Source organism: Panthera uncia, chromosome D2 (assembly GCF_023721935.1).
Source record: "Panthera uncia isolate 11264 chromosome D2, Puncia_PCG_1.0, whole genome shotgun sequence".
Classification (NCBI taxonomy): domain Eukaryota; kingdom Metazoa; phylum Chordata; class Mammalia; order Carnivora; family Felidae; genus Panthera; species Panthera uncia.
The window spans coordinates 76,093,847-76,106,892 of NC_064818.1; the positions used below are offsets into that span (position 1 = coordinate 76,093,847).

At 42.0% G+C, this 13,046-nt stretch overlaps 1 protein-coding gene across 1 annotated transcript in view; it reads left to right on the forward strand.

Moving 5' to 3' along the window:
• Nucleotides 1-13,046, forward strand: part of LOC125933170 (deleted in malignant brain tumors 1 protein-like) — a 183,441-nt gene that overhangs the window by 101,514 nt on the left and 68,881 nt on the right. The window contains 2 exon segments of the mRNA XM_049646026.1: nucleotides 1,115-1,248; nucleotides 3,895-4,212. Coding sequence (XP_049501983.1) covers nucleotides 1,115-1,248; nucleotides 3,895-4,212 — 452 coding nt within the window.

Below are 13,046 nucleotides of genomic sequence, written 5' to 3' on the forward strand. Positions count from 1 at the left end.
CGACTAAAAAAACTAAACCATCTTATTTGATGGTGACTTATTTAGATGAATCAAAAGAAAACACAAAGCTCCGGAAGGGTCTCAGAATGAATCCTTCAGGCAGTGTGTCCGCTTCCTTCTTTCTGCTCTACTGACTGACGGTGACCTAGCTTTGTGTTCCTCCTAGCTGATGGCTTCTCAGAGCCCTCACTGACCACAGCCTCTGCGGCCTTGACTCCTCTACCTGCAGGTATGGGAAACAGTTCCTGGGAAATTAAGGCTGATGGAAAGCAGGGAGAGAGGCATTTCTCCAAGCTGGAGTGAATGCGGGAGCCAGCGCACTTACATATTATGGCATAAATGCCATTTTCTTCACCTTTTTTCACCTTTTGGTTCACCTCAATTTCTTCATCTGTAAAATGGAAACCCATGCCGCGCCACATGGGGTTGCAAAGATTAAGAGAGAAACGTTTAAGTTAGTGGCTCTCAGAGGCTCTGGCATTTCACTCACAAACAACATATGTCAGTTCCTGACTCAGTTTCCTTTACATAGTAAAGCCAGAAAGAAAGATTATGGGGGACAAAGGGACCAAGTTGCTGTGAGACTAATGTAGTCTGGACAACAGAAGTCCATTTAGATACGATCTGCGTATGGATCCTTCCTATTTCATTAGATATATTGACATTTCCCATTTCTAGGCTATCCATGGCAGAGGAATAACATGGATAAAGTGACTAAAAGAACCTGGGAATTCTGAAAATTTCTTGAAAAAGAGTTTCATCCTCTGCAAGGGGAGATTTAGTAAAGACTCGTTGAAGGGATTTGAATCTGAAGATTATTCTGACTATTCTTAACTGTGCGGGTACATGTGGACTGTGTGATCTTACATGTTTGTAAACTGGGGACATGATGACCTAGGGATTCAAAAGGATGAAGGAAACCCTCCAGATATGGGGGGGCCGGTCCCCCAGTGTTTCTGCTGCTTGTGCATCCCCAGGAGCCTGGATGGCCGTGAGGCTGGTGAATGGCACAGGGAGGTGCTCAGGCAGAGCGGAGGTTCTCATCCAAGGCACGTGGGGGACCGTGTGTGATGACCTCTGGGATCTGGCCGAGGCCACAGTCGTGTGCCGCCAGCTGCAGTGTGGCCAGGCCGTGGCGACACCCATGGAGGGGCGGGGAGCACTTTGGGGCAGGCTCCGGGAAGATCGTGCTGGACGATGTGCAGTGTGTGGGCGGCGAGAGCCACCTGGGGCAGTGCGTGCACAGGCGTGAGTCCGGGCACGACTGCGGGCCCATGGAGGATGCCAGCCAGCGTCGCGTGCTCAGGGGAGGAGCTGTCACCTCCCAGGATGTCACTGCTTTTATGCACCCTCAGGCATTGTCAACCTGTGTCGAAATCAAGTCATTAAGCAATGTATTGAATAAACTCCATATTGCAAGCATTATTATAATAAGCCATGCCCATGCCTTTCCATCTTCAGGTGCTAATGGCCCACCAGCCCCCAACCCCACCTCAGGTTCTGAAGCTGCTTCCTCAATGTACACACTCACAGGTGGGTCATCTGTGCTTGCTGCTTTTGCTTTTGGTTCTATTTACCCTCTAGAAGATGCTTCCTCAATCTATACTCCGGTAGAGGCACTTAGAGATGGCAGAGCCACCCCTTCTGTGCAAGGGTTGTAGATAAGAATAAAAGAGGGCATGACATTTTACAAAACGAGACGCTTATCCATCACCTGGCACTCTCAAAGTGTTCCTTTTCTGTCTCTCAGTTGTTATTCCTGGGAAATCCAAATTGTATTCCACTGGTTCCAGACTCTAATCAAGTTTAAAAGAACCCAACAGGTTAAAAGTATTATAAAAAGCACATGATGCCCAGAGCATCTGACCATCTATCAGATGCTGGCAGTGGGCCAAGCTTACTCAAATTGGTGCCTACAAGGATGGAGAAAGCTGCAGAACTCCCAGTGCTGAGGCACCCAGTGTGAGTGCTGTTCTTGCATCCGACCTGTGCTGGGTCTCCATCTCCTCTGGCAGCAGCTACGGCACCTGTGGGTTATTACTGAAGGTTAAGGCCAGCTCCACCAGCACCATGTTTCCAACTAAAAAAATGAAACCACAAACCCATTCTCTGCACTAAATATCCAGTTTGCTGCATTAATTGCTATTTGACATTCTAAACACTGATTTTCCCCAACTGACCCCATGATGATATATGGCAGTGAGATCACTTGAATTGATGTTTTATAAGGCAAAATGAGGAACAAGAGTTGCTGAAAATCTCACATTGCTTAGGTAACACATAGTCTAGATAAATTGGCCAAACACCTAGGACAAGCCTAAAAAGTCCAATCATCGACACAAATGCCATGTTGCCATGATTGCACACAGTTGATTGTTTTCTAAAAGAGAAAGAAGAGAGATGGAAACAGAGAGACCCAGAAATGGACTCATGGGCATTCAGAGAACTAGAGTGTACAGACCATGGGGAATATTCCAAAACCTCATCTTAAAGACTGGATAACTAAGTTTAAAGACAGGGTGAAGTGAGGGTTTCTCTGCCTAAAACTTTGTGGAGGAAACCAATGGAAGACTCAATGTCATATTTGAGTCTGACTTTTCGGGATGTTCTCATTGTAAACATCTTCCTTTCCTACATTTAGGAGGTTCTTGGTCACAAATGATGTCCCTGTTTGTATCATTTATAGGTGATGGACTGTCAGCTACCATCCCCACAACAGGCCCTTCTATCCTTCACTCTACACTCATACCAGCAGGTAATGCCTCTCTGTGACTTGCTTCATGTTTCCTGAGCATCTGTTCTGTGCCATGCACAGAATTAAGGGCTTTCACAATATTGTTGCTCCATAATAACCATAAAGGAAGGCACGATTTCCAACATTTCATAAATGCATAAACAGAGCTCAGAAAAGACAGATCAACAGAAGGCACTGTGTGACAACACTAGAGTCACACAACCATATGTGGTAAAGGCTCACCCAGACCTGCCCAACTACAAGGATCACTGTGGTTGTTTTCACTGTGTTTTTCTTGATGACATGATTGAAGTTACCTCGGGAGTGCTAGAGAAGGAAGGTGTGAACAAGAATTAACTGCTCATCCCAAGATGATTTGAGAAAATGATATGGAACGGTTAAATGTTGAGAATACTATTAGGCTCTCTACCACAGAGAATCGCTACAATAAAATATATGAAAGACAAAATGTCACCTATTGATTTCCATTTTCCCTGCACTGCTCATTTGAGCAAAATTTATCTCCTCAGCTATGTCTAGGCCTTCTCGTTAGCATATATGCTAATGCCTCTTCGCCTTTAATTACAGACCTAACATTTCCAGGGGCGCCTGGGTGGCTCAGCTGGTTAAGTGTCCAACTCTTGATTATGGCTCAGGTCATGATCTCATGGTTCATGAGATAGAGTCCCACATCAGGCCCTGTGCTGACAGCGCAGAGCCTGCTTAGAATTCTCTCTTTCCCTCTCTCTCTTACCCTCCCAATGCTCACTTGTTCTCTCTCTTTCTGTCTCTCAAAATAAATAAATAAACTTTAAAAAAATTTTAAAAAAGAACTATCATCTCCACAAGCCATATCTCCTATATGAACATCACCAGGTAATAAACAAACAATTCCTTTAAATATTCCCTGGGGATATTTACTTCCAGATCTATTGGGCCATATTGCAGAAGACAAGTCCTCTCAGTAAGAATAAATAGAAAAAAAACAATTAAAATAAAGTAATCTAAAAAGGCTGTTCTTTTACTGTAGATGATGAAGATTATGTCAAGAGACAGCATTTCTGAAAACTTGAACTGTTATTACCTAACAGTATACCCCAATATAAGAAATCTCTTAGAGAGTTAGATCTCCAGTCTCTGTCTTCCTCGTATCTCCCCAGGAGACATCGTGGCCGTGAGGCTGGTAAATGGCACAGGGAGGTGCTCAGGCCGAGTGGAGGTTCTCATCCAAGGCACATGGGGGACCGTGTGTGATGACCTCTGGGACCTGGCCGAGGCCACAGTCGTGTGCCGCCAGCTGCAGTGTGGCCAGGCCATGGCGGCACCCTCAGGGGCCCACTTCGGGGCAGGCTCCGGGAAGATCATGCTTGATGATGTGCAGTGTGTGGGCAGCGAGAGCCATCTGGGGCAGTGCGTGCACAGGGGTGAGGCCAGACACAACTGCGGGCATCTGGAGGATGCTGGTGTCGTCTGCAGAGGTAAGGGGCTGTATCATTTTTTTTAACCCCACATCACTTCTTTGTCTCCTTTCAGACATTTCTCAATGATTATTTTAATGACTCATATTATAAATGGCACCATAGGCCTTAGCATGTGGATTTCTTCTGGCCATCAGGTGCTGATGGTTCACCAGGCCCCACTCCAACCACAGAGCCTGAAACTGCCACCCGAGCATACACACTGTCAGGTTGGTCCATTCTTTGCATGGTTCTTTTGCTTTGAAGATTTTCCTCCTTAGAATGTCCCTTTCCTGGGGTGCTTGGGTGGCTCAGTCGGTTGAACGTCCGACTTCGGCTCAGGTCATGATCTCATGGTATGTGGGTTCGAGCCCCACGTCGGGCTCTGTGCTGACAGCTCAGAGCCTGGAGCCTGCTTCAGATTCTGTGTCTTCCTCTCTCTCTCTGCTCCTCCCCTTCTCACACTCTGTCAATCTCTCTCTCGGAAAATAAATTAAAAACATTAAAAAAAAAAAAAAAAGAATGTTCCTTTCCTAAACCAAGTTAGTAGGGTCTTTGCATGGAACAACTCCAGGGAGCACCACCCTCCTAGAATGCACCGTGGATTCTATCACCATGCAGGTCACCACATGTGGTATATGGATGGCAATTTCTGGGCTTGTGCAGCCCAGTGGTCCTACATGGTTGAGTCACTCCAGGGTAGAGTGACACCAGCAACAGCCATTCTACATCATATCACATCATACAGAGGGGCACAGAGCAGAAGGGGAATCAGGTTTCTCGTTTCACCACTTAGACCTCTTAAATAATTCTTGAGCTTGCCTAAACAAAACCTGGATGTTGAGAATATTTAGTTGTCTCTAAAGGGTTCAGAGGCTCAGTCAATTAAAATAAAGTAAGTTGAGATTGAGTTAATTTCTACCAAATAAAATTTATGGTGATCAAGATGTATTTTAAAAACTGCTGATAGATTCACGTATTAGCAGATATTTGTATGATCAGTATGTAGCATCCTTTTAATTTCAGGAATCTGAAAAATACAAAAACAAATAAGTGGTTAGAAGAGGACACAGCGTATAAAAATGAATCATTTCTCCCTCTGTAGGTATTTGATAGGAGAACAACAAAGCCTGTTTCCTTAAATACATGATAACATGGGTGTCACAATAAAATAGTTGCTACTGAAATTCCCACTGGCATTGGCCACACATCACAAGATCCCCTTCTTCACCTTCATTGGAACTGAGTCTCAGTTGCTTTGCCATTGGGAGTAAAACTTCTGGTGTGTATTTGACATACTAAGACTGATTGTACATTGTACCTTGTACAATGAACCACGTGGCCAACTAAAAAATTAAATCAATTATGTGATTTTTTTTCTTTTTCTATTACAACTCTCTTTAAATAACCACTTTGATGGTTTAACTGATTTCTAGATAGTCTAGTCCCAAATTATTTAAACTGATCAAAATAATTAAGTGGCTAGCCAATCATTTACATATATAAAATAACATTATGAGAAGTCTCAAACTCACTGACAAATGTAAAAATAGTATCATGAACCCCTGAATATCCAATACTAAGTTTTATCAAATCCTAATATTTTGCTCTGCTTGAGCATCTTTTTAAAAAGATGTTTGAGATCTTTTTTAAAAGAAACAATACAACAGCACATTAAAAGGATCATACATTGCGATCAAGTGGGATTTTTCCCTGGGTTGTAAGGGTAGTTCAACATATACAAATCAATGAATGTGATATACCACATTAATACAATTAAAGAGTTTTTAAAATGGGTGAAATGGGTGAAGGGGATTAAGAGTTCGCTTATCATGATGAGCACTGAGTAATGTATGGAATTGTTGAATTACTATGTTGTACACTTGAAACTAATGTATCACTGTATGTTAATTATACAAGGATTACAATTTTTAAAAATAATTAAATAAATAATTTTTAAAAATAAATCACATAATCATCTCAATAGATGCAGAAAGTGCATATGACAAAATTTAACACCATTTCATGATGAAAATACTTAACAACCTAGATGTAGAAGGAACGTACCTCAACATAATAAAGGCCATATATAACAAGACCTCAGCTAACACAATGGTGAAAATTTGAAAGCTTTTCCTTAAAGATCAGAATAAAAGACAGGGATGTTCTCTTGCCACTTCTATTCAATATAGTACTAGAATTCCTAGTCAGAGCAACTAGGTAAGGAAAAGAAATAATAGAAATTCAAGTTGGAAAGGAAAAAGTTAAATTACCTGTTTCCAGATGACCTGATCTTACATATAGAAAACCCTAAGCACTCCAGAGAGAAAAAAAAATGTTAAAACTAAAAAATGAATTTAGTAAAGTTACAAGATACAGAATCAACATACAGAAATCAATTGTGTTTCTTTAACAATAAACCATCTAAAAAGAGAATTAAGATAATCCCATTTACAGTATCATCAACAAAAATAAAATTACTTGGGCATAAACTTAGCTAAAGAGGTAAAAGATCTGTAACTGAAAACTATAATTGATGATGTAAATTAAATGAAATACAAAAAATGTAAAGATATCCCGTGTCCATGGATTGGAAGACAAGATATTGTTACAATGGCCATCCTATCCAAAGAGATCTACAGATTCAAAGCTCTTTCCATCAAAATGCTAAGGGTAATTTTTACAGAAGTAGAGAAAACAATCCTAAAATTCATATGAAACTACAAAAGACCCAGAATAGCCAAAGCGATCTTGAGAAAGAACAAAGCTAGAGGCATTAAACTCCCTGATTCCAAAATGTATTAAAAACCTACATTATGGTACTGGCATAAAGATAGGCCTATAGACCAATGGAACAGAATAGAGAACCCAGAAATAAACCCACGTATATATAGTGAACTAATCTTTGACAAGGGTACCAAGAATACACAATGGAGAAATGATGGTCTCTTCAACAAATAATATTGGGGAAAATGAATATCCATGTGCAAAAAAAGAAATTGGACCCCTGTGTTATACCATACACAAAAATTAACTCATCGTAGATTAAAGACTTAAACATAACACCTGAAATTATAAAATTCCTAGGAGAAAACATAAGGGAAAGTCTTCTTCACACTGGTTGGCAATAAATTCTTGGATATGACACCTGAGACAGGCAACAAAACCAAAAATAGGTAAACGGGACTGTATCAATCTGAAAAGCTTCTGCACAGCAGAAATAACAATCAACAGAATTAAAAGGCAACCTATGAAATGGGAGAAAGTATCTGCAAATAATATATCTGCTAAGGGGTTAATTTCCAAAATCTATGTAGAACTCCCAAAATTTAATAGCAAAAAAATCAAATAACCACATTAAAAAATGGGCAAAAGACTTGAACTGACGTTTCTCCAAAAAGAAGATAAAAATGTCCAACAGGTATATGAAAAGATGCTCAACATCATTAATTATTAGGGGAAATGCAAATCAAAACTACAATGAGATATCACCTCGTGCCTGTTAGGTTGGTCACTATTTTTAAAAAGAGAAATAATAAGTATGGCGAGGTTGTAGAGAAATTGGCACCTTGCACACTGTCCATAGACATGTAAAATGGTTCAGCTGCTATAGAAAACATTTCAAAGATTCTTAAAAATTAAAACTAAAACTGGCATATGATCCAGCCATCCTACTCCTGAGTAATATACCTGAATGAATTGAAATCAGGCTCTCAGAGACATCTGCGTGGCCATGTTCATTGCAGCAACATTCCCAATAGCTAAGATATGGAAAAAACCCACACGTCCATCAACAGGTGAACAGATAAAGACCATGTGGTACCTATATAAAGTGAATATCATTCAGCCTTAAAAAAAAAAAAAGAAGGAAATTCTGCCATTGGCAGCAATATAGCTGAATCTGGAGGACATAATGCTGAGCAAAATAAGCCAATCACAGAAGGATAAATATTGCATGATTTCACCTATATGAGGCATTTCAAATAGTCAAGCTCACAGAAGCAGAGAATAGAGTGGTGGTTGTCAGGGGTCCAGGGGAGGGAGTTCAATGATAGGAAGTTTCAGTTATGCTTGATGAATAAATGCTGGAGATCCACCATACAATATAGTGTAAGTAGTTAAATTTGAGCGGTGCCTGGGTGGCTCAGTGGGTTAAGCGTCCGACTTCTGCTCAGGTCATGATCTCACCGTTCGCGAGTGCGAGTCCCACGTGGGGCTTTGTGCTGACAGCTCAGAGCCTGGAGTCTGTTTCAGAGTCTGTCTCCCTCTCTATCTCTGCCCCTCCCCCACTCATGCTCTGTCTCTCTTGCTCTGTCTCTCAAAAATAAACATTAAAATTTTTTTTTTAATTTGCTAAGAGGATGCATACCATGCTAAGTGTTCACAACAACAACAAAAAAATAAAAAAGGAGGGGAAAATACAAAGAAATTCTGGGAGTTGTTGGATATGTCTATTACCGTGACTGTGGTGATAATATTGCAAGTGTTTGTGTATGTTTGAACCCAATAAGCTGTACACATTAAATACATGCAGCTCTCTGAGCAGCAATGATGCCTTGATAAAGCTATTTTAAAAAGGAGGCAGAACAGGAGCACCTGGCTGGCTCAGTCATTAGAGCATGAGACTCTTGCCCTCAACGTTGTGAGTTCAGGCCCTGTGCTGGGGGTAGAGCCCACTTTTTTTAAGTAAATAAATAATTTTTTAAAAAGGAAGCAAAACAATACTTTATTGCCATTTTACGAGTTAATAAGATGAAAACAGGGCTGTCTTCATGCCCTATGGAAGCCTCACACGGCTTTGGCTACTCAGAGCCAAGATAAAGCCACCAAACATCGAAATGGAAAACAGCTGTGTAATTGACTGCATGTCTCCGTGACAGGTCACATCTGGGCTGCTCCTCAAAGGGAATGAGGGAAATGATCTACCACTGGTTCTGTGGGCACTTAGAGAACCGGAGTGTGCCAGGCGAGGGCATACCATCCACCCGTGAGCCTTTTACCCCACAGTGGGGTCTGATACCCACGTTGGGTGGGTGTGCCAGGAAAGGCAGTCAGAGAGCAGACCCAGACCATAGCAGGACAGACTTGCGCCTAGGCTTCTGTTGGGGCCTGTCTGAAGTTCCCCCTCCCCGTGTGGGGAGGTTGCATCTAGCGGTGAACAAGGCCTCTCTTTGCTTTACAGACACAGGTGAAGTGCTGACAGCAGCCGTGCCCACCACACAGCCTGCGACACTTCCCATGATGGCCATTCTAGCAGGTGGGTTGTTATTTGTTCTGCAGGGAATAGGGGGGAGGGCACTGTGTGCGGGGCACTGGACTGGCCCCTTCCCGGGCCCGCTGACCACAGCCAGGAGAGGACTCCTGGCCTGCGTAAGAGCAGAGTCAGGAGCCGACATTTCTATCTGACCGTGACCTTCAAGCTGGCTTGGTGTTCAAATCTTTGTCTTTCTTTCTTTCTCATTTTTTTTTAAAGCGTATTTATTTATTTTGAGAGGGAGACATAGAGAGTGCAACTGGGTGAGGGGCAGAGAGAGAGAGGGAAAGAAGGAGAATCCCAAGCAGGCTGTACAGGGTCAGTGCACAGAGCAGCCCGATGAGGGGCTCGAACGCATGAAACCGTGAGATGGTGACCTAAGCCGAAATCAGGAGTCGGGTGCGCAACTGACTGAGCCACCTAAGCACCCCTGAAACTTAGTCTTTCTGAAGTTGAAATTAGGGGATGTCCCAATTACTGGGAATGCTTCTGTTCATCCCTGCTGACAGGTGATGGATTATTTGCAACCACAGACACAACGGAGCCTGCGGCCCTGCCATCCACACCCACGCCCCTGGCAGGTAAGTCCTTGGGAAAATGCGGGGGGCGGGGGAGCTAATGTTTGTGGAACAACCAAAATGTAATAAAGCAGAGAATAGGATGCTTTCATATAACTGACAGTTCATTGAGTGCTCACAAGAACCTCCCAGCATTATTCTCCCACAACCCTCATCATTGGCTCATAAAATGAGACACAGAAAGGATCATTTTCTAGCATTACCCACCTAGAACATGGTGAAGCCAAGATCTGGGCATGTAGCAATCTGACTCCAAACCCATGTGACTACTAGCCTTTTGGGGGGCAGGGGGGTGGAGACAGTATGTCCAAAGCTACCTCTGGACTACTGGGAAGAGAACATTCTTGCAAGCCTAATTGTACAGTGCAGGTGCATTAGGACCATAGCCAGGAAACGGGGGTGTCAGCTGTGGTAATCACTTACTCTGTAGGTTTTAGTATAAAATTCCTAATGGGAAAAACTTATAAATTTATAGCTTCCAGGGTGACAGACAGGCAAAATGTACCCTTTTAATATGCCTAGAACTCTGTATTAGGAATGAGCCCCAGCCCGTCTCTTCCTTCTTCACCCTGGGGTACCTGCCTGCACATCTGCTTTACAAAGAGGAAAAACTCATTGTACCATTTGGGTATCTGAAGGTTGGTTCCACAATAACTCACATGATAACTGAATTTTTCCAGGTCAGGTGTCATCAAATGTTTATTTTTCAAGTTTATTTATTTATTTTGAGAGAGCCATTGGGGCTCGTTGCAGAGAGAGGAGCAGAAAGAGAATCCCAAGCAGGCTCTGCACTGTTAGCATGGAACCCGATGTAGGGCTCAAACTCACAAATCGTGAGATCATGACCTGCCCTGAAATCAAGTCAGATGCTTAACCAACTGAGCCACTCAGCCTCCCCTCAAGTGTTTGTATTTCCAAATAAACGCTATGGTGGGAGTTTATGGCTGTGTGTAGATATTCTGTTGCTTCCTAAAAGCGTATCACACAGCAGTCACACATCACCTCCTCTGTTTCAAGCCCCAGCTTGAGCCACTTCTTGACATCCCTGGGTCCCTGAGCATTTTTGCTTTCAGAGACCCTTATACTTAATTATATTTTATGACTGCGTTGGTATAAAGACAAATGGAATGTAGACTAGACTGAGGTCATCTTTTTGTTCTAATTTTAAAGAAATTAAGACATTTTTAGGGGCCTTTAGCAGTCACCTGGGCCCCAGGCAGTGTGCCCACCACATCTGATTGATGAATCTGTCTGCTCCTCTGGGTTGTTCTGAATAACTAGCAGGTCTGAACTCACCACCACCACCCCAAGCCCATTTGGGAAGGAGGAAGGACATGACATTTTTGCCTACCACAAAGTTGTTTCAAATAGGAGGCAGGGGTGGATTCTGCCTTACTTTACAGCTTCCTGGGGGACAGAATCGATTGGCCGTGGGGAGGGCCACCCCAAGGCAACATCCTTGGAGCTGGGCTCAGTAAGCCAGGCTGCCTGTTAGCAGCAATGGCTCACAGCAAGCCAGCCTATTTTGGCCCAAGGGTGCTCACAGGAGCCTTGTTGAAAAGAGGTTTAACTTTCAGGGAACAGTGCACACATTTCCTGGTAGGACTGAGTTGAAAACAGTAGGCGATAGTCTCACTGCGGTGTTTCCATGCTTTTCCAGAGCGATGTGGGGAGGGTGTCCACAGAGCAAATTCTGACAGCCCAGGAGAATTGGGACTTGTAAAGGGGAGCTTGACCTCTAACCTTTCGGCAGGCTTCCTCACCTTCTCTTCTGAGCATAATCTCCTTGTGATTAGGCTGACAGTGCACATTTGCATTGCAATTTTACTCACGTGTATATTCTAATTGATCTCAAAAGAACTGGTATGTTAGAGAAATATTACTACTTATATTATTGTATTGTATTGTAGTGTGTTGTATTCCTACTCCTATTTTGTAAGCTAGAGAGCTATTCATACAATGAGACATAGACCCTTATAAACTCCTCGTTTAAATAAGAAATCTAGTGGGATTGGGGATTCTGCTTTTTATCTCTTTCGTGTAGGGAACTGGGAGGTGCCAAAGATCACTGTTGGCTTAACAGAGAAGCACGCCAGGCTTTTTAGAACCTTCTAGAATGCAGAATGTCAATATAAATATCATGGCCAGGGCAACAAATAAAACAACCATTAGATTGCAGACCCTTTCACTAGACAGAAATAATCTGTGATTATTAAATTTTAAAAATTTTATCTGCAAAGACAACTTTATGCAGCAAAATAGTATCTGTTTTTCTCTAACTGAAAAGAAAGACTTTTCCTTACTGCTTTACCTTGCTGAGATCTTTCTCCTCGGCAGCAGTGAGGAGCTGTTAGAATCTCTCTGGTTAGCATTGAGGGAAAAAAGCAAGTCTGAGTAACTCCACACTTATAATAAGGATCACAAAACAAAGAAAGAATTTTGATAAAAGGAATGCGAGCATATATATTTTGCATCTATAGAAACAGATCTTCAAAAAAATAAACAGATCTTCATCTCTAGTAAATTAAAATTTATTATAAAAATCCTTTAGGGTGGAAATCCATTACTCCTTAATAAATTCCTATATTAAATCAGCAAAAGAAAATAGAATATCTTTCTTCTAAGTATAAGACATTATTTTCTTTTCTTTTAACTCGGTTGCTTTTTGTTTGGTGTTTTGGTATTTCTGTTTTTACTTTAACTATTGAATTATTAGCTCTAGATTAGCCTATACTCACGTATAGTAATATAATTTTTTTAATATAAATTGGTACTTTTAGTATATCCTGCATACATTTTCATGCTTAAATATTTCAAAATAAAATGCATCTTATTTTTAAAAATTTTTTATGTTTATTTTATTTTTGAGAGAGAGAGAGAGTACAGGGGAGGGGCAGAGAGAGAGGGAGACACAGGATCCGAAGCAGACTCCTTCCTTCCTTCCCTCCTTCCTTCTTTCCTTCCCCTTCCTTCCTTCCTTCCTTCCTTCCTTCCTTCCTTCCTTCCTTTCTTCCTTCCTTCTT